This window comes from Budorcas taxicolor, chromosome 8, assembly GCF_023091745.1.
Source record: "Budorcas taxicolor isolate Tak-1 chromosome 8, Takin1.1, whole genome shotgun sequence".
NCBI classification, from domain to species: domain Eukaryota; kingdom Metazoa; phylum Chordata; class Mammalia; order Artiodactyla; family Bovidae; genus Budorcas; species Budorcas taxicolor.
Genome location: NC_068917.1, coordinates 79,274,609 through 79,299,282, shown reverse-complemented (window position 1 = coordinate 79,299,282; position 24,674 = coordinate 79,274,609). Strand labels below are relative to the sequence as shown.

The following is a 24,674-nucleotide window of genomic DNA, read 5'->3' as shown; positions in this document are numbered from 1 at the left end:
TGGGGAGGAAAAGTTATTTCTTGTTGTGAATAAGGCTACCAACATGTATCTTAATAGGGGAGAGAAAGGGGATGGGGATATAAAAGATGAAGCCTTTAATTCAGCAATGGAGCGGGAATTTGGGAGTAAGAGTTTTCACAGCACGTGAGGGCAAAATTTGGAGAGGCAAAAGAGGGTTTGGGAACTGTTGTGGGTTAGACCTTGGATTCTCCTAAATGTAACTTGAAAACAGATTCTGGAGAATTGAATTTCTCTTCAGTACTTAAATGTGTTCGGGTAGGGTGTGAAGACAGCCATGTCGACGCCCATGAATGTAATAGAGCTACATGTAAATGATCTGCTTCCAAATTCATCTCTTTGCCTTTGTTTAGTTTTCTTTCTTTTTTAATTGCCTGGATGGGGGAAAGTCTTTCCTTAAGCTGAGTTGGACTGTGAAGAAGGCTGAGCGCCAAAGAATTGATGCTTTTGAACTGTGGTATTGGAGAAGACTCTTGAGAGTCCCTTGGAATGCAAGGAGATCCAACCAGTCCATTCTGAAGGAGATCAACCCTGGGATTTCTTTGGAAGGAATGATGCTAAAGCTGAAGCTCCAGTACTTTGGCCACCTCATGCAAAGTGTTGACTCATTGAAAAGACTCTGATGCTGGGAGGAATTGGGGGCAGGAGGAGAAGGGGACGACCGAGGGTGAGATGTCTGGATGGCATCACCGACTCGATGGACGTGAGTCTGAGTGAACTCCGGGAGATGGTGATGGACAGGGAGGCCTGGCGTGCTGCGATTCATGGGGTCGCAAAGAATCGGACACGACTGAGCGACTGAACTGAACTGAACTGAAGCTGAGCAAAGCCTCACTAACAACATAAGTGGTTTTGAATTTCTCCAGAAACAATTCAATGACTCTTGTTCCAGCTGCTTTACCTCATCAGAGGTTAAAGCGTCTGCCTCCAATGCGGGAGACCTGGGTTCGATCCCTGGGCTGGGAAGATCCCCTGGAGAAGAAAATGGCAACCCACTCCAGTATGCTTGCCTGGAGAATCCCCTGGACGGAGGAGCCTGGTAGGCTACAGTCCGTGGGGTCGCAAAGAGTCGGACATGACTGAGCGACTTCACCTTCGCCTTCACCCTTTTGAATGGACCAAGATCTGACTTGTCAGATTAGTCTCAGAAGCCGGAGGATCCCTCTGCCTAAGGCTCTCGACAGATAGATGGGAGGGACCATGAAGGGGATCTATGCATAATGAACCTGAATGGGTTTTTTTCTTTTTTTTAAACTATTGAGCTCAGTGTAGATATCTGTATGCAATTTCAGGAGGAAGTCTATCTTCCTTATTAAGCTCCTGGGTACCTTGAGAATTCCATAAATAGAAATGATCTCTTTGCTCTCCCTGCATTTGAATGGCAGCTGCTAGTTCACTATTGCCATGTTTTTCTTAAAGCCCTATATTCTTACATAATTTTTAAAATAATGTGATCGGCTAGTGATTCCAGGTAAATCTCGGACTCCAAAGGCACTGAATTCCTTAAGTAGTTAGAGGTGCCCAAGGTAAATTTGTGAAGATTGCAAAGTTGGTGGCAATACTGTAGTTCTAGGTGAATATTTAAAAAATTCTCTTTCAGAGGGCAAATCTAGCATATTATGCTGATTGAGTTAACTGTCATACCAACCCTTGTGTGATAAATATTAGGATTCTTCATAAGTGTTTCATTTCTCATCCTTATGGGCGCACGGAATTTCATTTCCCAGCCTGGCATGTTGCAGTCCATGGGGTCACAAATAGTAGAACACAACTTAGTGACTGAACAGCAATAACTCGTCTTAAAGTCAGGCAAGATTTTTAACTTGCTTTGGCTAATGAGCTGAGGTGACATACTTTTTATTGAAGAGCTGATTTATAGTGCTGTGTTAGTTTCTGGTGTACAGCAAAGTGATTCAGTTATGTATACGTATGTGAAACAGTTATATATATGTATGTATATATTTCAAATTCTTTTCCATTATTGTTTATGGTATTGAATATAGTTCCCTGTGCTATACAGTAGGAATTTATCTATTTTATATGTAGTACCTTGCATCTCCTAATCCTAAACTCCTAATTTATCTCTCCCTGCCCCTTCCCCTTTTGTAACCATAAATTTGTTTTCTAGCTCTGTGATTCTTTCTGTTTTGTAAATAAGTTCATTTGTATCATTTAAAAAAATTCTACATATAAGTGATAGCAAGTGATATTTGTCCTCTGGCTGACTTGCTTTGCTTTAGGTTCATCCATGTTGCTACAAATGGCATTATTTTATTCTTTTTTTATGACTGAGTAATATTCCTGTCCATCTAGTCAAGGCTATGGTTTTTCCAGTGGTCATGTATGGATGTGAAAGTTGGACTGTGAAGAAAGCTGAGCACCAAAGGATTGATGCTTTTGAACTGTGGTGTTGGAGAAGACTCTTGAAAGTCCCTTGGACTACAAGGAGATCCAACCAGTCCATTCTGAAGGAGATCAGCCCTGGGATTTTTTTGGGAGGAATGATGCTGAAGCTGAAACTCCAGTACTTTGGCCACCTCATGTGAAGAGTTGACTCATTGGAAAAGACTCTGATGCTGGGAGGGATTGGAGGCAGGAGAAGAAGGGGGCGACAGAGGATGAGATGTCTGGATGGCATCACTGACTCAATGCATGTGAGTCTGAGTGAACTCCAGGAGTTGGTGATGGACAGGGAGGCCTGGCATGCTGCGATTCATGGGGTCACAAAGAGTCGGACACGACTGAGCGGCTGAACTGAACTGAATATTCCTGTGTGTGTGTGTGCACCACACTGAAGCAACATGTTTCAAAGCAGGCATAGGATTCACCATATTCCCTTCTCACTGCTGTGGTCATTGCTGAAGCTGCTTCCAAGAAGAATTCATCATCTGGAATCCCTAAGCTATGATGAGAAAAGCCCTCCCCTACCAAATTAGCATCAGCTATGTATTGCAGACAAGAAATAAACCTTTGTGATATTAGCCCAATGACATGTTGGCCTTTTTTTAATGAAGTGATTTTTTTATTTTGTATATATTTTTGGCCATGTAGGTAGTATGTGGGATTCTAGTTCCCAGCCATGGACTGAACCTGCACCCCCTGCAGTGGAAGTGGGGAGTCCTAACCTGGACTGCCAGGGAGGTTCCTGGAATTTTTTGTTACTGCAGCTTAACCTAGCCTACCCTCACTGGTATATCTTGGCTCCAATTCTTGATTGTATATCTTGACTCCAACTCTTGATTTCAAGTCTCAGCTCCAACACTAAGTTATTTCATTTTAACCTCTCTGAGCCTCAGTTTCCCTATTTCTGAAATGGTTTGGATCAGATTCTCTCTATAGTATCTTTCAACTCTAACATCCTATGATTCTTCCCCTTTTAAATAAAGTAAGAACCCTCCTGCCAAAGCAGGAGACATAAGAGACTCGGGTTTGATCCTTGGGTTGGGAAGATCCCCTGGAGGAGGAAATGGCAATCCACTCCAGTATTCTTGCCTGGAGAATCCCATGGACAGAGGAGCCTGGCGAGCTACAGTCCATAGTGTCACAAAGAGTCGGACGTGACTGAAGCGACGTAGCAGGCAAGCATTGCTCCTTTAAGTAATTCTGGTCTTTCCTTTCCAGACTAACTCCAGGCTGGAGTTCAAACCTGAATTTTGCCATTTGCTTGCTGTGTGACTTTGGGCAAGTTACTCAATCACTCTAAGCTTTATTTTCCCCTCCTAAAAATGGAAAAGCAGCTAGCTCTTGGGCTCATGTGGATTAAATTAAATGCCTAGTTGAAGTAATTTAAATAGTGTGGCCCACAATGCCAGCCACTCAGGGGTCTCTAAGCAGATTCCTGCCCATTCCAATCTCAGAAGAAGAGGTAATGCTCATGCCTGCTCTCCTAATGCTGGGGCTCAGGGCAACATGAAACCCAGAGGGCTTGGCCTGTCTATTTCACAACACCTGTTAGAGAGACAAATGTTGCAGATCATAGGCTAGACTAAGGGAAAAAGCAGGTATTAAGTGAAGATGCACTTAAATTCTGGAAGTATTGATTAATGAAGACAGGTTGAAAGCACTTTGCTTAAAATCTTGTCTCAGCTACCAAAGTGGAGATTACTTAAAGCTGTACTTTTCCCCTTTGCAACTTTAAATAATGAAAAAGAGATCGTTATATTCAATTTTATTCTGGATAATTACAAGATTATTTTGTTAAATTTATTTCCTTAGTCAGTCTCCCGAGTTGCAAGTTTTATGTTCATATCCCCTGAGGTGCTCTGCCGGTTTCCTCCTCCCCTCCCTTCTCCCTCCCCCCTTTCCCTTCCTTCCTTTTTAGGTTGATAGACTCTGTTTTAGAGTAGCTTTGCTGCTGCTGCTGCTGCTGCTGCCAAGTTGCTTCAGTCGTGTCCGACTCTGTGCGACCCCATGGACCGCAGCCTACCAGGCTCCTCCGTCCATGGGATTTTCCAGGCAAGAGTCCTGGAGTGGGAGAGTAGCTTTACATTTACAGAAAAATTGAGTAAGTAGAGATACCATACAACCATCCCCTCCCCTCCTAGTTTCTCCTGTTACTAACATCTTGCATTAATTACTGTGGTACATTTGTTAACTTGATGAACCAATAGTGATACATTTTTATTAACTAAATTCCCTAGTTTATATCAGGGTTCCACTTTGTTATATAGACTATAGATTTTGACAAATATGTCACAAATCCACCTCTAAGTGTCACAGAATAGTCTCACTGCTCTAAGATGATGTTCTCCCTCTTCACTCCTCCCTCCCACCTTAGTTCAGTTCAGTTCAGTCGCTCAATTGTGTCCGACTCTTTGCGACCCCATGAACCGCAGCACGCCAGGCCCCCCTGTCCATCACCAACTCCTGGAGTCCACCCAAACCCATGTCCATTGAGTCAATGATGCGACCCAACCATCTCATTCTCTGTCATCCCCTTCTCCTCCTGCCCTCAATCTTTACCAGCATCAGGGTCTTTTCAAATGAGTCAGCTCTTTACATCAGGTGGCCAGAGTATTGGAGTTTCAGCTTCAGCATCAGTCCTTCCAATGAACACTCAGGACTGATCTCCTTTAGGAGGGACTGGTGTGATCTCCTTGCAGTCCAAGGGACTCTCAAGTGTCTTCTCCAACACCACAGTTCAAAAGCATCAATTCTTCGGTACTCAGCTTTCTTCATAGTCCAACTCTCATACCCACACATGACTACTGGAAAAACCATAGCCTTCACTAGATGGATCTTTGTTGACAAAGTAATGTCTCTGCTTTTTAATATGCTCTCTAGGTTGGTCATAACTTTCCTTCCAAGGAGTGTCTTTTAATTTCATGGCTGCAATCACCATCTGCAATGATTTTGGAGCCCAGAAAAATAAAGTCATCCACTGTTTCCCCATCTATTTGCCATGAAGTGATGGGACCAGATGCCATGATCTTCATTTTCTGAATGTTGAGCTTTAAGCCAACTTTTTCACTCTCCTCTTTCACTTTCATCAAGAGGCTCTTTAGTTCTTCTTCACTTTCTGCCATAAGGATGGTGTCATCTGCATATCTGAGGTTATTGATATTTCTCCTGGCAATCTTGATTGCAGCTTGTGTTTCTTCCAGCCCAGCATTTCTCATGATGTACTCTGCATAGAAGTTAAATAAGCAGGGTGAGAATATGCAGCCTTGACGTACTCCTTTTCCTCTTTGGAACCAGTCTGTTGTTCCATGTCCGGTTCTAACTGTTGCTTCCTGGCTTGCATATAGGTTTCTCAAGAGGCAAGTCAGGTGGTCTGGTATTCCCATCTCTTTCAGAATTTTCCACAGTTTATTGTGATCCACACAGTCAGTAGCCACTGATCTTTTTACTGTCTCTATAGTTTTGCCTTTTCCAGGATGTCATTTGTATACAATATAATAGGTAGCCTTTTCAGACTAGCGTCTTTCACTTAATAATGTGCATTTAAGTCTCCTTTCCTTGGTGGCTCAGATGGTAAAGAATCCTCCTGCCAATGCAGAGGTCCTGGGTTTGATCCCTTGGTTGGGAAGATCCCCTGGAGAATGAAATGGCAACCCACTCTAGTATTCTTGTCTGGAGAATTCCATGGAGAGAGGAGCCTGGCAGGCTACAGTCCATGCTGTCACAAAGAGTTGGACACGACTGAGTGATTTTTACTTTATTCTTTCATGTCAGGGCTTAAAAGCGAATTTCTTTTTACCACTGAATATTATCCCATTATATAGATGTACCAATTTTTTAGTACATATGTCTACTGAAGAACATCTTGGTTGCTTCCAATTTGGGGAAATTGTGAATAATGCAGCTATAAACACTTGTGTTTACATTTTTGTATGGCCATAAGATTTTTACTCATCAGGGTAAATATCTAGGAGTAAAATTACTGGATTGAGCCTACATTTAACTTTGTAAGAAACAGCCAACTGTCTTTCAAAGTGACTGCACCGTTTTATGTTTCTGTCAGGAGTGAATGAGAGTTCCTGTTGCTCCACGTCCTTGTCAGTATTTGGTGTTGTCAGTGTTTTGGATTTTAGCTATCTAATAGGTATGTGGTGGTATTTCATTGTTGTTTCAGTCTGCAGTTCTGTGATGACATACGTTGTGGAGCATCTTTTCATGTGTTCGTTGATGAATTGTCTGTTAAGGTCTTTTGCCCACTTTTAAAACTGTAATTTATTGTTGAATTATGAGTGCTTTGTGTATTTTTGGATACAAATCCTTTGTCAGATATGTGTTTCACAAACACTTCAAATCTTGGCTTGTTTTTTCATTCTCTGAACAGTTTTCTTTTGCAGAATGAATGTTTTAAATTTTAATGAAGTCCAACTTATCAATTTTTTTTCTGTCATCAGTTGTGCTTTTTGGATTGTATATGAAAAGCCACTGAAACCCCAGGTCACCTAGATTTTGTCCTATATTTCCTTCTGGGGGTTTTATAGTTTTGTGGTTTACATGTAGGTCTATAATCCACTTTGAGTTAATTTTTTTAAAGGTGTAAGGTCTGCATCCGGATTCTTTTTTTTTTTTTTTTTGCATGTGTATTTCTAGTTGTTCTAGCACCATTTGTGCTAGAACAAATGAAAAGACTTTCATTTCTCAGTTGAACTGTCTTTGCTCCTTTGTCAAAGGCTAGTTTACTCTATTTGTGTGTGTCTATTTCTGGGCTCTGCTGTTATGGGCTCTTTATTCTGGTCTCTGCTTTATTTGTCAATTACCCTGCCAATAGCACACTGTCTTGATCACTGAAACTTTATACTAAGTCTTGGAGTTGAGTAGTGCCAGTCCTCTGACTTTGCTCTTCATCAATATTGTATTGGCCATTCTGGATCTTTTCCCCTTTCTGTAATAACATTAGAATCGGATTGTTGACATACACAAAGGAATGAAATTGTGTTCTTTGGAAGAAATGATGCTAAAGCTGAAACTCCAGTACTTTGGCCACCTCATGCGAAAAGTTGACTCACTGGAAAAGACTGAAGCTAGAAGGGATTGGGGGCAGGAGGAGAAGGGGACGACAGAGGATGAGATGGCTGGATGGCATCACCGACTCGATGGAGGTGAGTTTGAGTGAACTCCGGGAGTTGGTGATGGACAGGGAGGCCTGGCGTGCTGTGATTCATGGGGTCGCAAAGAGTTGGACACGACTGAGCAACTGAACTGAACTGAATCTGTAGTTCAAGTTGGGAAGAACTGACATCTTGACAATATAGAGTCTTATCTGCCTGAACATGGAATAGCTCTCCATTTAGTCAGATATTCTTTTGCTTCTTTCATCAGAATTTCATAGTTTTCCTCACATAGATTTTGTATACATTTGTACCAGTGTGTTTAATATTTTTGGTGTAATGTAAATGGTGCTGTTTTCAATTTCAACTTACAGTTGTTCTTTGCTAATATATAGGAAAGCAATTCACTTTTAGGGGGCTGTGCTGGGTTTTCATTGTTGCACGCAATGAAACTCTCTAGTTGTGGAGAACAGGAGCTACTCTAGTTGTGGTGTGTGAGCTTCTCATGGCTGTGGCTTCTCTTGTAGAGCACAGGTTTACAGTGTGCGGGCTTTAGTAGTTGCTGCATGTGGGCTCAGTAGTTGCAACACACAGGCTTAGTTGCCCTGCAGCATGTGGGATCTTCCCAGACTAGGGATCAAACCAGTGTCCCCTGCATTGTAAGGTGGATTCTTAACCTCTGGACCACCAGGGAAGCCCACAATTCACTTTTGTATATTTTGCTTTGTATCCTGCAAGCTTGCTATAATTACTTTTTAGTTCAAGGAAATTTTCTTTTGTCTGTTCTTTTGGGTTTTCTACAAAGACAATCATGTAATCTTCAAATAGAGACAGTTTTATTGCCTCCTTCCCAATCTGTCTGCCTTTCATTTACTTCTTTTATTTATTTGGCTGCACCAGATTTTAGTTGTCTTTTATTTCCTTCTTACTGCATTAACTAGAACTTTCAAGATGATGTTTTAGAAGTAATGAGGTGGCTGTCCTTGCCTGTATCTGATCTTAGTGAGGCAGCATCTAGTTTCTCTCAGTTAAGTATGATGTTAGCTTTGGCTTAAAGCATCTAGTTTTTCTCTGTTAAGTATGATGTTAGCTGTTTTGCAGATGTTCTTTATCCAGTGAAGAATCATTTCATCTTTAATCATTGGCTATAATAACCAAATCAAGCAGACTTGGTTTTAAATATTGACTTTGCTACTTTCTAGCTGTGTTGACCCTGAATAAGTTAATTATACTTTCTGAACCTTGGATTCCTTAGCTTGAGATAAAAAAAACAAAAACAGAAACAAAAACACAACAAAACACTTTTTGAAATTGTGGAAAGGACTGGAATTGGAAAACTCTAAAATCATTCAGAGGTTCAGTTCAGTAGCTCAGTTGTGTCCAGCTCTTCGCAACCCCATGGACTGTAGCATGCCAGGCTTCCCTGTCCATCACCAACTCCCAGAGCACTCATTCAGAGGTGAGTGCCCTTAAAAATTGGGGCTGACAGTGACACTAAACTCTGAAACAGGAAGAAGAGTAAAAGATGGGGAAGAAAAAACCTTTTGAGTATTGGGCAGTGGTAGAAATCGCTAAGAACAGTGAACACATCAAATATGATTCCTCAAACATTGGAGCGGATCTATGTGCCAGTCAGAAGAGAGACAGCCCTCTGACTCAGTGCAGACACACAGCCCATCCTTTAGGATGGCAGCTGTTGAACACTGGAGAGATAACTGAGGTGGGAAACACTCAGAAGAAAAACGAATAGATGGAACCATGACTGACTAAACCACTCTGGCAGTCACCTTGGTCTCCCTTCAGAAGACACCATTGAGGACCCGGGCAGTGGAGTGAGTGGCCAACCTGTCCCGGTGGCTTTATCTTCTTGTGGGTGCAGTTTTATTTCTTCCATGGGACCCCTTTATCTTCCCCAGCCTTGATACAAGTACGCTACTAGCTGCGAGGATGGCAGTATATTTCTGTTTCCTCAGAGAGTGTAGAGGCTACCACAGAACTGAGCTAGTGGGTTTTGACTCTCTACCAAAGACCCTGGTGGGTCTAGGTGGCCACTTTTGTCTGACCTTTACTTTTAGCCAGATACTCATTTTCAGGCAGTTGTTTTTTTCCCCAGTAAATGTCTGGCTTGGTATTTGTTTTGTTATTTTCTAGCTTTTAGGTCACTGCTACAGTCATAACTATGCCCTCCCTTCTCCCACATTATAAATATGTATTGTTTACAAAAATGCCTTTAATCAATCTAGCCTATATTTTCCTAATTATATTAGCCATAATATGCTGATTATTACTATGAAGGAGATAAATATTCAGAGTTAGGTCTTCAGCTTCTTGAAACCTTGGTTTTACCTTTTATATTTCTGAAAAGAATAACATAAATGAAAAACTTTTAATTTCTGTTTGAGAACCACAGGTTGACCCATGAGAGATTCCTCTATACTTGTTTTCCTTTAAATTTCTCTTCATTTAAACAGCCTTAATATTACTTCTTTCCTCACTGTCTGAGGATGATACAATTTTCTGAATATATGTTCCAGCCAGATATTAAATACCAGTTACTGGCTGCAATAGGAAGGAACAATTAACAAAGTGATATATCACTTGCTATTTAAATTCCAATTATAAAAGCTAATTCCTTTCTAACACGATACTCTGTTTTGGTTAAAGCCGAGGTGTCTCCCAAACAAAATGTATGAATTTACACAAATACAGTTGAACTTTTTAAGCATAGATATAAACAGAGCATTTTTTATGTTATTCAATCACACCGTAATCTTTCTTAAATCAACAAATGCTTATTCTTCACAATAGAAGCAGAACTATTCAGTTTGCCAGTTTTCTAGTTCTATCTTTCATTTATCTGCCAATGAAAGTGAATGGATTGAGGCTCTTAATTCATGCAAGAAATGTAACCGTCTGTTCCTAGAAGACACACACGCATGCATGCTAAGTAACTTCAGTTGTGTCTGACTCTTTGTGACCCCATGGATTGTAGCCCACCAGGCTCCTCTGTCCATTGGATTCTCCAGGCAAGAATATTGGCGTGGGTTGCCATGCCTTCCCCTAGGGAAGTCTTCCTGACCCAGGGATTGAACCCACGTCTCTTAGTCTCCTGCATTGACATGTTCTTTATCACTAGCACCACCTGGGAAGCCCAGAAGACATGCTCCTGGCAGCAAACTGAGTATGCAGTTGCTGTTTTGGGCCTCACCATTGTCTAGAAGCCCCATTTGGAGTCTCTAGGTATCCGCATGGGAATTGGATTCTTCCTTCCCAGGTGGAAGACCCAGCAGAGACCAAGCTGCTCTTCCCTATACGTGCAGACACAGGGGCCACCCCTTCTCAAGAGCAGCTCCAGCAAGTGAAGAGTTCCAAACAAAAGGGCCCTTTGAACAGGAAACTCACAACCTTTATTACTAGAAAACTAGGTCTGGCAGCCCCACTTCTGTTTGTCAGAGAGGGTTCCTGGGGTGCCAGCCACCAAATGAACTGTTTCCAGTGTTCTGGTCTGTGCTTCAGATTCTTCAGACCACTGCCTGTTCCCCTCATCTTAGTGATCCTCCCTACAGTCTGGCCTGTCTTGGGCCCTTCTTCCCTCCAAAGGTCCTAGAACTTCAGTGGCTGGACAGCTTCAGAGGGCAGCTCAAAGCTGTGTCCACTGAGGACTTTTTCTGGCTATGAGGATGCTTCTTAGTTAAAGGAAAATTCTTTCAAGGAACCCTTTCAAAAGCCTCTAGTTTGCCTCAGATTAGGGTTGTAAACACATTTCTCTAGGGGTTAGAGAAGTGAACATCTGGAATTTCATGGTTCACATATTGCTGAAGCCTGGCTTGGAGAATTTTGAGCATTACTTTACTAGCGTGTGAGATGAGTGCAATTGTGTGGTAGCTTGAGCATTCTTTGGCATTGCCTTTCTTTGGGATTGGAATGAAAACTGACCTTTTCCAGTCTGTGGTGTTGGAGAAGACTCTTGAGAGTCCCTTGGACTGCAAGGAGATCCAACCAGTGCATTCTGAAGGAGATCAGCCCTGGGATTTCTTTGGAAGGAATGATGCTAAAGCTGAAACTCCAGTACTTTGGCTACCTCATGCGAAGAGTTGACTCATTGGAAAAGACTCTGATGCTGGGAGGGATTGAGGGGCAGGAGAAGGGGACAACAGAGGATGAGATGGCTGGATGGCATCACTGACTCGATGGATGTGAGTTTGAGTGAACTCCGGGAGTTGGTGATGGACAGGAAGGCCTGGCGTGCTGCAATTCATGGGGTCGCAAAGAGTTGGACAAGACTGAGCGACTGAACTGAACTGAACTAGAGAAGTGAGGGAAGTGGAAGACTAGGTGACGATACGTGGAAATGTCGTAGATTGCAGGGTTCCCCCACCATAGAAGAGGCAGTGATCCTGAGCTGAGCAAACCTTCCAGACCCTCTACCTTTTCAAGAGCAGCCAGCATCCAGATATCATATGCAGTCTCCCAGTTTAAAGACACAAAAACACCATGCTGGCCAAATAGAACCTGTTGGTAGATGGACTTAACTCTGGTTCTTTAGTCAGTAACCTCTGACTGTGTTTCACATCCGTACTGTCATTCTCCTCGTGCTCTTCTGCTTGTCTTGAGGCACTGGTTTACCTTCTCACCAGAGGCAACATGTTGAGCATGCTAAGCAGAAAGATCAACTTATACTGTCAGAAACAACAAGGAAAGTTGTTGGCATCCTTGGATATTCTCACTTAGGGTGAGCTTCCTGATTGATCTGCAAACACAAGCTCCACTTTCCTTGTAAATAGTTTAGTTTCAAAATGGCTGCAGCAGTTCCCGGCCTCAGAAAGTCTCTTCCATAAGCTCTTTCAGAAGAGCAAGTGCGAACTATCTCAGAAACGTCAGTCAATTGCTCCTCAGGTCTCATTGGCCTAAACTAGGTCACGTGTCTTTTCCTGAACAATCAGATAAGGGAGGTGTGAAAACCCTTTCACTAACTCAGCTTGAGTCCAGAAGGTAATAGTGACTTAAGGTTTCCTGAGGCTCATGTTCTTTGTGTCCACTTGTGTTTGCATATAACGTTTATACACATGCATGTGCATGCCTGAACTGAACAAAATCTGGGTCCTTTTAGGAAAGACAAAGGGGTGTATCAGTGCTGGGCAATTAGCCTGTTGACGTCTATGCTAATATGGTTTGTATTTTATAAAACTGCCTCTCTCTAAATCTGGGATAATGGTCAATAACCCAGTGCTTCTTCCTACCAGGGTCCAAATTCTAGTAACTGGGACACTTGATACTGTTCCCTAATCCTCATACCATTGTTTTCTTCTGTCTGTACATACAGGAAAGGGGGAATATTGCAAACTGGGTTCCTACAACTGCTTAGGCATGTTGGACCTGGGTTTGACACACAAACAACTTTTCTGAGTCCATTTAAAAAATCTGTGACATGGGGAGAACATGAGTTACCTGTTAATCTACCTGTTATTAGGAGATTAAATGTATGTACCACAGTTCTTGGGGTACAGTAAGTGTTCAGTATATAGTAATTATCATTGTTATGTTCATACCTTCATTCCTGAAGTTACCTATTCAAACCCTGAATATTGGTTTATAGCAACACATTAAGTATTTTGGGGGTTGGTACTCTTTTCCTCATTTAACCAATATCTAAAAGGTAGCAAAATGTCTTGAATATACATATGTATAACGGAATCACTTTGATTTACATGTGAAACTAACATAATATTGTAAATCAACTATATTTCAATAACATTTTAAAATTTTATATAAAAAGGAATTCTTCAGCAAAACAAAAACCTTGACCTGAAGTTTTAAGAATTAGGGGTTGAAATCTGCCATACTTTTTCACTGAAGACAAGCCATGGCTGATTTAGTCAGTGGATTTTTCATGTTCTTTTTCTTTAAGCACAAATATATTGTTGTTTTAACCTTGTCATTGAACCAGGGAGTTGAAGTAAATGCATCATCAGCAACTGAAGACAAGGAGTTAAGAAAAAAAAAAAAAAAAGTTATTTGTCTCTTTGTTCAGTTTTTCTCCCATAGAGGCCAATTCTCAGAAGTGAATACAATTTCTCTTAACTTCCTTGTATATTATTATTAGTAGTAATGATATCCTACATTGGTATAGTGCTTTACAGTTTGCAAAAATGCTTTCATGTTTTACAAACCACAGATTTTTAAGGTCTGTGAGGTTATAGATTGTGTTTTGCTCATTATTTTTCTCTAATTCCTATCCCAATGCATGTTGTATGACAGATGTTTAACAAATATGTGAATGAGCCTCAAATTAACCTGGTGGGGTAGATTTGGGAGTTATCATTGTTATTCCCCTTTCATGCAAGAAGAAACTAAGTCTCAGAGATTTCATGACTTAAGGCTTTCTAGTACAAACTTTGAGGTGAGGAGGAGAGAGGGATTTTCTGAAAAATAGTCTAGTTTTTGAATGTGAAAATTAGGTTCTTTTCTAATCTGTGAAAAGAGAACCCTGAGATATTGTGGGATTACTGGAAGAAGTTCAGGGATCACATGCAAAATAAAGATTGTCAAAAAAATGGACAGAGGAGGTGGAGACAGGGCCCAGCCCCCTTCACTGTTTGAGGCTCTTGGTATAAAGAGACCCCACACCAAACCCTCAAACATGGCAGCCTGGTTTAGGTCAGTGTGTTAAACTCTGGTGAGAAACTAGTACTGGATCTTGTTCCCCCAATCTGATTTTGAACAATACTTGTAGAAAACACAGTACAATAAATTACTGTAATGTCTGCACTTATGATGGCCCAGTAACAAAGATTCTACATTCTAGCAAGTCCATAGACCACACCTTGACTCGATTGGTTTAGATTTTTAACACACTAAAAATGTGGTAAAGAAAGAATCCACTTGCCAATGCAGGAGACGCAAGAGATGTGCTTGCGATCCCTGGGTTGGGAAGATCCCCTGGAGGAGAGCATGGCAACCCACTCCAGTATTCTTGCCTGGAGAGTCCCATGGACAGAGAAGCCTGGCGGGCTGCAGTCCATGGGGTCACAGAGTCAGACATGACTGAGCAACTGAGCATAGTGCATACAAAAATGTTAAACAACAATATTTACAATACTTTAGGATAGTCTTGGTAAGTATCAATTCACAGTGCACTATTGGTTGTGTGGACGTTTTGGGATGCGAGTTTGTGTATGGTAAACAGATTATTCTTTCAACCCCGAGACTATATAACTTCATTTAGAGAGGGCATCAAAAGTCTGTATTTCAAGTGCTTTCTTGAGATGTGGACCATAACATCCTACTGACCTTTGTAGAAGACCCTGCTCACACATTTGTGCCCTATTGTTCTCCACATGTGTGAAATGCTGTTGTGATTAATAAATCACAACTTGTGTAACAGCTCTTAGGAAGCTAGCTGATTTTTATTTACTCTTCAGTTGGTACTAAAAATATAACTGCTATCTTGTGGGAGAATCAACGAAATTTTGACATTAAAAAGAAGTCTTGATATTAATACTTGAAATCCTTGGTAACCACTTCTCTGTGTAGACCTTGAAGGATTAGGGTGAAAGTCAACTAATTCTACTATGTTTGAAGAATCTCTAAAAATAGAACTAGGTATCTTGCCTGAGACTCGCTGTTAGTTTCCAGAACCTAGGTTTTCCATGAGAGAAAGCAGTGCCTCGTTTTTTGATTCAGTAACACTCAGTGTGCTAGACACTGGCTTAGGTAGACACTAAGAGTGTGATTAATGGCCTCTACTATCAGAAACCTCAGGAGGAAACCAATGGAAGGTCTGAGTCATTCACCAGAGTTCTAGGGGTGAGAGGTGTGGAGTAGAACCAGCGATCACCCCTAAGCTCATTCGCTGAAGTGAGGTGTGTGGGACTGGCCACTGGACTTCTACACCCTTGCATTACTGATCCCCAAACAAACTTTTCCAACTCTTAATACTGGGTCCAGGTGGTCTTTTTGTTTAGGCAAGTGCTGGGCTTCATGCACAAAAATGAGACTGATAGGAATTTCCATGACTTCAGAGCATTGTCATGCTCTCCAGGCAGGAGTGGAACAGAGCAGAACATGAAGATGTAAACTGGCTTCCTTGGCATGAGGAAGCAACACAGAGCATCTAGGGATGATGAGATTGGCTGACAGCCTGCAGATTCTGTTTCTGTTTCAGATTCTGGGCAGTTTCTGTTCTCTAGGCTGGAAAAATCTTTGATCTTTCTGACTGAGTAATAGACAATTCACAGGGGAAAATGGGCATTTTTTTTCCTCTTGAGAAAAAAATGTACCTTCTGGATACAGATACAATTTTTACACTCTTCCCAGGGACGGGGGAGCCTGGTGGGCTGCCGTCTATGGGGTCGCACAGAATCGGACACGACTGACGTGACTTAGCAGCAGCAGCATATTGGGAAAAGTTCTCTAGACCAGTGCTTCTCAAACTTGAATGAGTGTATGAATAACCGAGAGATCTTACTGAAGTGTAGGTTAGGTTCACTTGGTCTAGGACAGTGCCTGGAATTCTGTGTTTCCAACAAGCTCCCTCCTAAGTCAGGCTGAGTTTGCTACAATATTGCTGGACTGAGAGTGGTGCTCTGAGGAGCACAGACCTGGAATCCACGTGGAAGCCTAGACCCATGGGAACTGGCCTCATCTGCTTTGGCGGGAGGCGTTGATCCCTGTTTCTGATGCAGATGTATTATCCAGTCAGTACATTGTCTGCAGTGGAGTTTCCTTCTCTCAAGGTTCTTAAGTAGTCAGAGATATTGCTTTAGAGTATATATTGGTTGCTGTGCTTAATCATTAAAAAACATCTTTGTTGTGCTTTGGAGTACTACTTCTTCAGGGCACAATGCTAGCAGTAGCTGTCTTGCACAATCAAGGCCTGTTCAATCCCCCATCATTACAAGGCATTGCCTTAACCCACAGGTCTTGTGTGTCTCGCATATGTTGGGGGTAGTCCACCATAGTAAATTCTGCTGTGGAGAGCTTCGCAATCTAATCATAGAATGATTAACTTGTGTTATGTTCGGTGACTTGATCCTAAAGCTGCATCTAAGATGGACAGGTTGCAGAATAAATCTCTGAAAGGTACTATATCCATTGATTATATTCTGGACATCAAATGTAGTTGTCATCAGATATAGCTTGTCATTTGAGCCTCCTGGTTTAAAAACTATTACAGAAATCTATCCATTTTGATGTTTTGTCCCTTTTGAGCTGCATCAAATGGGTTCTGTTAGAAAGAAAGAAAAGGTTAAAAGCTCATCCAAATTTATACTCAAAAGCGATTTCAGGAAAATTGAGGCTTCAAATCAGTATATGCTTATAAGCACTAATACTCTGTTCAGTGCACTGCATCCCAGGCCAGTGAATGACTTCTTCATCTGGTGGTAGTGGTTTCTAATGAAAAAATAATCATGTAGCATAGACCAAACCAATCTTCCGAAATTGTTTTAAAGTGGATTGGAAGAGTGGCTCACTTAAGGTCTCTGATTTCTTCATTTACTTTTGTAGGTCACATTCCATCCCTACAACACTCCATGGGTCTGTCAGCGACTTTGATTGAAGCAGAAAGTTATCAAATATCCTGATGAGGGCTTGGAAGAGTCCTTTCTATTAAGGAGTTTTGTTGTAATATTTATCTTAATCAGATTTGGCTGATATGTCTCTTACTCATAGAACTTTAGAGGGAAAAATCATCTAGCCAATTTAGAATCTATTCCAACCAACTCATTTTACTGATGTGGAGACAGCTGGGAAGTTTGCTCAAGGTCACCCAGACCTGTCTCTGAATCCCAGTCCTGGTCTTCCCCCCCAAACCCTGATCTACCACATGCTTTTGTATGTTGATTTATGGGTGTGACGTCTGTGAGGCGTCCACCTTCCCTGATGGGAATTGGGGTGGTTCCACTGATACATTCATTGCATTTCCTTACCATCTAGACCCTGTGTTCTAGCAGAGTCCCAGTAGGTTCACCAATGCTCTAGAAAGGCAAAATGACACAGAGCCCAGATTCTGCAGCCTGGTGGTCTAGGTCAAATCCTGCTTTGCTCCGTACATATTTTGTGACTTTGGGCAAGCCACTTAACCTCTCTTTAAATATAAAATGGGGACCTTCCTTGTAGGGCTATTGTGAAGAGTGAATGAATGGATACTACAGAGCAGTTGGAGCAAGCAGCCAGATGTGTAGTATGTGGAATTGTGTGTGGTTTTGTAAACTATGGATCTCTACTAGGCACTGAGCTCTGAAATCAGTGTTCTAAATCATTAATAGCATTCTAGAAAGTAAATGGCAATGCTAGAATCAAATAGTCAGATGTGCTGCATCTATGCAGGGTGTTGTTTGGTGTTCTTTTGGTTCCTTTTTTGGTGTCCCTTTGGTTTCATGTGTGTGTGTGTGTGTGTGTGTGTGTGTGTGTGTGTGTGTATAAAATGACTCACAGTGTGAAAATGAATTTCTCACTGTGGATTGCACTCGAGTTTGGAAGCCCGGCTCCAGAGACTGGAATGAGTGAATTGATTTCTGTACATGCAGCCCTATGGGAGTGAATGAGGCACATGTTAGACATGGAAGTACAAGGCAAGCTCTGACTGAAACATAAACGTGCTTCTTTTGCAGAGGGAGACCAAAGGGCAGTTTCTTATTGACCACATCTGCAACTACTACAGTTTGCTGGAGAAGGACTACTTTGGCATTCGTTATGTGGACCCAGAGAAGCAGCGGGTAAGAGCTGACCATCATCTAGATCCACTTGGGGGGGGACTCAGCCTTTGAGGGTGCTGAGTAGGTTCTTCTTAGAGCAATTGTGATGCATTTGATCTCATAATTATTGATCACATGGTTATTGACCAGCCTGGGGCATGTGTATATATGTCTGTGTGTGTATAAGAGTATATGAGTTTGGCACTGTTCTCACTGGACTTATTGAGGCAGGGGGAAGGGAAATTTAACCTTAGGTCTTTCCAGAAAGCTGCTCCCACCTGACTGAAGAGAGAATGTTCTTGTGCCCTTTGAACCTAGAGTTTGCCGAAGCTTCTCAGACAGTATCTTATTATAAAGAAAAAGCCACCTTTCACTATAAAAAGCCATTGTTAGAGCAGGGAACAAGGAAGTGATTGCCTGATGGGCACGAGGTTTTCTTTTAGGGTGATGAAAATGTTTGACACTTGATAGAAATGATAGATATACGCCATTGTGAGTGTTTTAAATACCACCTAAAATATATACTTTCAACTGTTATGTTAATGAGCATTGCCTCAATTAAAAAAAAAAAAACTTTGGCAGATTATGGGTAAAGTTACTTTGAAAAGTGTTAGTTGTTCAGTTGTGTGTCTGACTCTTTGTGACCCCATGGACTGTAGCCTACCGGACTCCTCTGTGCATGGGATTCTCCAGGCAGGAATACTGGAGTGGGCTGCCACTTCCTCCTTCAGGGGATCTTCCTGAGACAGGGATGGAACCTGGGTCTCCTGCATTACAAGCAGATTCTTTACCATCTGAGCCACCAGAGAAGCCCAAAAGTTACTTTGAAAGCTTTCTCCTTAGGAACCACCAAATTTGACAGCCCCCATTGTATTTCTTGGAGTAGGAAATGGCAACCCACTCCAGTATTTTTGCCTGGAGAATCCCATGGACAGAGGAGCCTGTCAGGCTACAGTCCATGGGGTCACAAAGAGTCAGACACAACTGAGTGACTGAGCATATTGTATTCCTATTCCTGGACACATATATCCTTCATGGCCTCTGTTGGTGCATGAGTAGTCTTGCCTTTTGAGCGGGGGTACCACTCTAAGAGTGTTCAGGTACGACATCTGCCAAACTCACAGTGATATGTGTCCCTCACATTGAAAAGACCCCAGGAAATGCAAACTAGTACAACCACTATGGAAAACAGTGTGGAGATTCCTTAAAAAATTGCAAATAGAACTGCCATATGACCCAGCAATCCCACTGCTGGGCATACACACCAAGGAAACCAGAATTGAAAGAGACACATGTACCCCAATGTTCATCGCAGCACTGTTTATAATAGCCAGGACATGGAAACAACCTAGATGTCCATCAGCAGATGAATGGATAAGAAAGCTGTGGTACGTATACACAATGGAGTATTACTCAGCCGTTAAAAAGAATACATTTGAATCAGTTCTGATGAGATGGATGAAACTGGAGCCGATTATACAGAGTGAAGTAAGCCAGAAAGAAAAACACCAATACAGTATACTAACACATATATATGGAATTTAGAAAGATGGCAATGATGACCCTGTATGCAAGACAGCAAAAAAGACACAGATGTGTATAGCGGACTTTTGGACTCAGAGGGAGAGGGAGAGGGAGAGGGTGGGATGATTTGGGAGAATGGCATTGAAACATGTATACTATCATGTAAGAATCGAATCACCAGTCTATGTCCGACGCAGGATACAGCATGCTTGGGGCTGGTGCACGGGGATGACCCAGAGGGATGTTGTGGGGAGGGAGGTGGGAGGGGGGTTCATGTTTGGGATTGCATGTACATCCGTGGTGGATTCATGTCAATGTATGGCAAAACCAATACAGGATTGTAAAGTAAAATAAAGTAAAAATAAAAATTTTAAAAAAAGAAAAGAAAAGACCCCAGGAATCTCCATCCAAGCTCCTACCACCTAGGGCTTCTCATTCCTGCATGAGTCCCAGCTATGCATAAAAAGGCGCTGTATCTGCTCCAGTCTATGTTCTTACCCTGCCCTACTGATAAGCATGGCAGTGTGTGAAGGGATCAGCTGAGGGTGACTACCCTTTTTAATTTGCTCTCCTCCTTACCCGTGGCCCTGGTCATCTTCTTATTTCTTTTTCCCCTCCTGGTTCTTGGTTTTGTGTTTACTGACCTTATACAGTGATGGAGAGGCTCACAAAGTGTATTTTTGTAAAGGAGGAGGATATTGAAGGGATAGATTAGTTTTCTGAAACATGGAGAATCTTATTTGCATTTCAGTAGGACCTAACCTTCTATAAAGGGATATAAGGCAGTGGCTCAGAAGAAGGAGATTTTGGTTTCCTGTAGCACTTGCAGGAACCCTTGAATGAACCAAGTATTTACCTGAGTAAGAGGAAGGTGGCAGGACACTGTGAGGATGCGGGACTGCTATGAGATCACAGAGGGGATGTGTATGGTGTTTACTATTGAGTAACAGTGACTCCCAGACTAGCCCTGCAACTAAGTCAGTTTAGGTGTTTGCTAAAATCGGTTAGTATGGACCTTATTCTAGACCCCCTGAATCAGAATTCCTGAGGCTAGGGCCAGGAAAAGGTATTTTAATTCATCTTGATTCTAATTTTGATGCAGCCATCCTAGCTTTGACTTCTGACCAGTGTTGGAGACTATGGCATAAAGACATTCATAGACATAATTTCTTATGGCCTATGAAGATATTACTTACTCTTGTATGGAGAGAGTTCGAACCTACGTCTCTTGCGTCTCCTGCATTGGCAGGTGGATTCTTTACCACTAGCGCCACCTGGGAAGCCCCATGGAAAGAGAAACCGGCTCAAAAACATTTGTTACTTACCGGCCCTAAGGGTAACAAGTGATGAAGTAAGTACTTGAATTTAGAATTATGGTTCAGAGTTCCCCTGGCCACACAGACTCTATGAACAACATCAGTCATCTAACCACTGCTGAAAATTATTTTTATACAAAATTAACAGCCTACCTGCTGAAGTAATTCTAGCTACCATTCAGTTCAGTTCAGTTCAGTTGCTCAGTCGTGTCCGACTCTTTGCGACCCCATGAATCGCAGCACGCCAGGCCTCCCTGTCCATCACCAACTCCCGGAGTTCACTCAGATTCACGTCCTAGTTGAGCATTTATCATATGTAAGGAAATTTACTCATATGGTCTTTAGTCTTCCCCCCAAAAGGGGGAAACTGAGGCCCAGAGATACAATTACGGCTAGTAATTGTAGAAGGAAGAATGGGATTTAAAACCACACTATTTCCATTTTATCTCTCAAGTGAAAATTTGAAACACAGCCTAGATTAGGAACCTGTGAATCCTTTTTGTAAAGGGCTATACAGAAAATATTTCCAGCTTTGTGACTGATAAAACTTTTGTTGCAGTTCCTAAATAATTAAATTCTAATGGAAAGCGGCCGTAGACAGTACCTAAATTAGTGGATGTGTGTGTGTTCCAGTAAAACTTTCTCCAATGAAAGTATTTCACAAAAAAGACAATTGGCCATAGTTTGCTGACCCTTGGCTTAGACAATAACTGGATACCACTTAAATGCATAAGCCTTTTTTGTCCCTCTTAACCCTCTCAGTGGGGACATTCTGAATAAAACATTAATAAGCAAAGCCTTTCGAATTAGACTCAGATATAAATATGAATTCATGTTCTTAAATATACAGAGATAAATACAGAAATAAATATGTATGTGTATTAAGGTGGATAGCTAGTATGTATACGTATATTTCCAAGTTCCATCCACGGAGCTGGCTTAGAGGCAGTGATACCACAGTAGAAATGAGCACACCTAGCTCTCAGACCTTGGTTTCAAATACCATGTTAATAAAAGGAAGAAGAGCTTCTTGCAGAAATGGCTGACTCTAGAGCCAGTATAGGGAAATAACAAGGTGAGCCTGGAGCATCATGCAGCACCAGGAAATTAAAAGAAAAACAAAACAAAAACTCGAAAAACCAAAATGTAGAGCACTAGGAAAGGCACTGAGCCAACATGAAAGAACTGCCAATGACCGGAACTGAAGCAACGGAAGTGACCAAAACAGTAATAGTATTGAATTATAATCCATAGAAAAAATATTCACGACTTCATACTGATATAAATAAATAATAGATAAATAAAAGAAGTGATAGCTCTTCCTTACAGAGCAGTTCCAATTAATAAATATAGAGAGAATGAGAGAAATAAAAAGCCATTATTAGAGTGCCAAAATAATAATTGCTGTGGGCAAGATCCATTAACAAATGCTAAAATTAGTGGACAAAAATTTGAGGAGAATCAAGATATTTGTGCAGTCTCAAGGTATCCTCTCCCCCAACCCACTCTCAGCCTGGTATTTTTTAATTACAAGAGGAAAAAGAAAAGCTTTATAGTGGAGAAACTTGGCAGACATCGGTTTAACCAAGCGATCAGGATTAACATCAGCAATAAAAAGCCTTACCAACATCACAGACTCCTGGATATCAAGCACTGAGAAGGGCACTCTTTCTCTGTGGTATTCTTTGCAATAATGCATAATTTCATTCAAATCTTGAGGGAACGTCAGACAAACTAAAGGGAGAGACATTCTCCAAAACAATTCACCCACACCCTTCAAGAATGTTCAGGTCAAGAAGGACAAGGAAAGATGGGGAAACTCTCACAGATTAGAGAGCTACATCACCTACGTCAATGTGGAATCCTCGACTGGATACTGGAACAGAGAAAAGTGTAGGAGTGGAAAAACTGGTTAACTCCAGGTGAAGTCTGTAGCTTAGTTAATAGTATTGGGTTAATATTAGTTTCTTAATTTTGACAATTGCTCTATGGCTATATAAGATGCTAACACTAGGGAAAGATGAGGCACCTTTTCTGTATATCTACAATTATTTTTTTAACTTGAAGTTTCTGGGTTATGTGCTTACTGTTCTTTATATTTTGATGTGGCTTAGCTTAATTTTTAGTGTCCAGATTCAGGTAGTAGATTAGTGGAAAAAATAAGGGCAACTCCAAAACCATCTTCTCTGATGTATTCACTAAACTGCTTAGAGGGTTACCTGAATAGTTCTGATTTTCCTGTAATTTAGCTGTTACTGCCTTTTGATTTTGAGGATGCAATGTGAGTGTACCTTCCACATGGATTGCAGAGTAGTTACTATACAAAATTGTATGAACTTTGTACTCAGAAAGAGGCTTGGACTTTTTACTTAGAAAGATGCTTGGACTTTGTAATCACATGGATGCAAATTAAATCCCATCTCTGTTGGTTAATAAGTGTGATCTTGACCAAGTTATGAGCTTCTCTGAGTCTTTGTTCTGATTGTTAATACAGATAACAACACCTACGTATGAAATTGATATGGGAATTAGATATGATATGTAAATGCTGAATAAATGATATATATGGAGTACTACATAGTGTGTGTTATTTTCATTATTGATTGTTATTATTACTGTTACTATGCATTAGCTGGGCTTCCCAGATGAAGCTAGTGTTAAAGAAATCACCTACCAATGCAGGAGACATAAGAGACATGAGTTCAAGCCCTGGGTTGGGAAGATCCCCTGGAGGATGGCATGGCAACCCACTCCAGTATTCTTGCCTGGAGAATCCCATGGACAGAGAAGCCTGGCAGGCTACAGTCCATAGGGACACAAAGAGTCAGACATGACTGAAGCGACTTAGCATCCTTGTACACATGCATTAGCTAGGTCTAGGTGAGGCAATTACATGAGGAAATACAGCCATGATTGGCAAGTCTAAAACCTAGAAATGTTAATGATAACTGCTTTCAAAGGCAGGATGGCCATTATTATGATCTTTGGGGAGAGAAGAGGGAGGAAGAGAACCTTGGATAATTAGAAAAAGGGCTCAAGGACACAGCAATATGCTGATATGAGAGTCTTAAGCAGAGATTAGTTGACAAACCTTAGTTTGTTTTTTGTTTATTTGTTTTTAACCAGCTCATGTGCTTTTTCTCCATGGAAAATATTGAATTATTTAGATAGAAAGCTAATCAAGAAAAAATCAAGTTAGTTAGAAAGGCTGATGTGGAACTTATTCTGTTGTGGGAGTTGGTGGTTTGCCTACAACTCTTCACAATTTGATTTACAGTACACTATTGTGGAATATTAAATATTTAGCACTATTACATTTGGAATACCATATGTTTGACAAGATGTCTTGTGTCCCATATGCTGTGAGAGTGGTGAGGATTGAATCAGTAAATGATGACTACCTTTACTATTTAAGAGCAAAGGCCCAGAATTTCCATTATTTTAAAATATTGATGTAAGAGGGGACAAACTGAATACTGGTTAATAAAATCCTCTTTAATGCCCACCACATTTATCTTCTAAAGAATTCATATAATCTTAGTTGCCTAAGATTAGGAAGAAAGTGAGTAGTATTCTCCTCATTTACTGAAAGAGAAAGCTGAGACTACAAGTGT

General features: G+C 41.3%; 1 protein-coding gene across 1 annotated transcript in view; it reads left to right on the top strand.

Annotated features, from left to right (window-relative positions):
* FRMD3 (FERM domain containing 3) overlaps positions 1-24,674 on the top strand; it is a 345,648-nt gene that overhangs the window by 140,370 nt on the left and 180,604 nt on the right. The window contains exon 2 of the mRNA XM_052644654.1: positions 18,137-18,241. Coding sequence (XP_052500614.1) covers positions 18,137-18,241 — 105 coding nt within the window. The remainder of the gene's footprint in view (positions 1-18,136; positions 18,242-24,674) is intronic.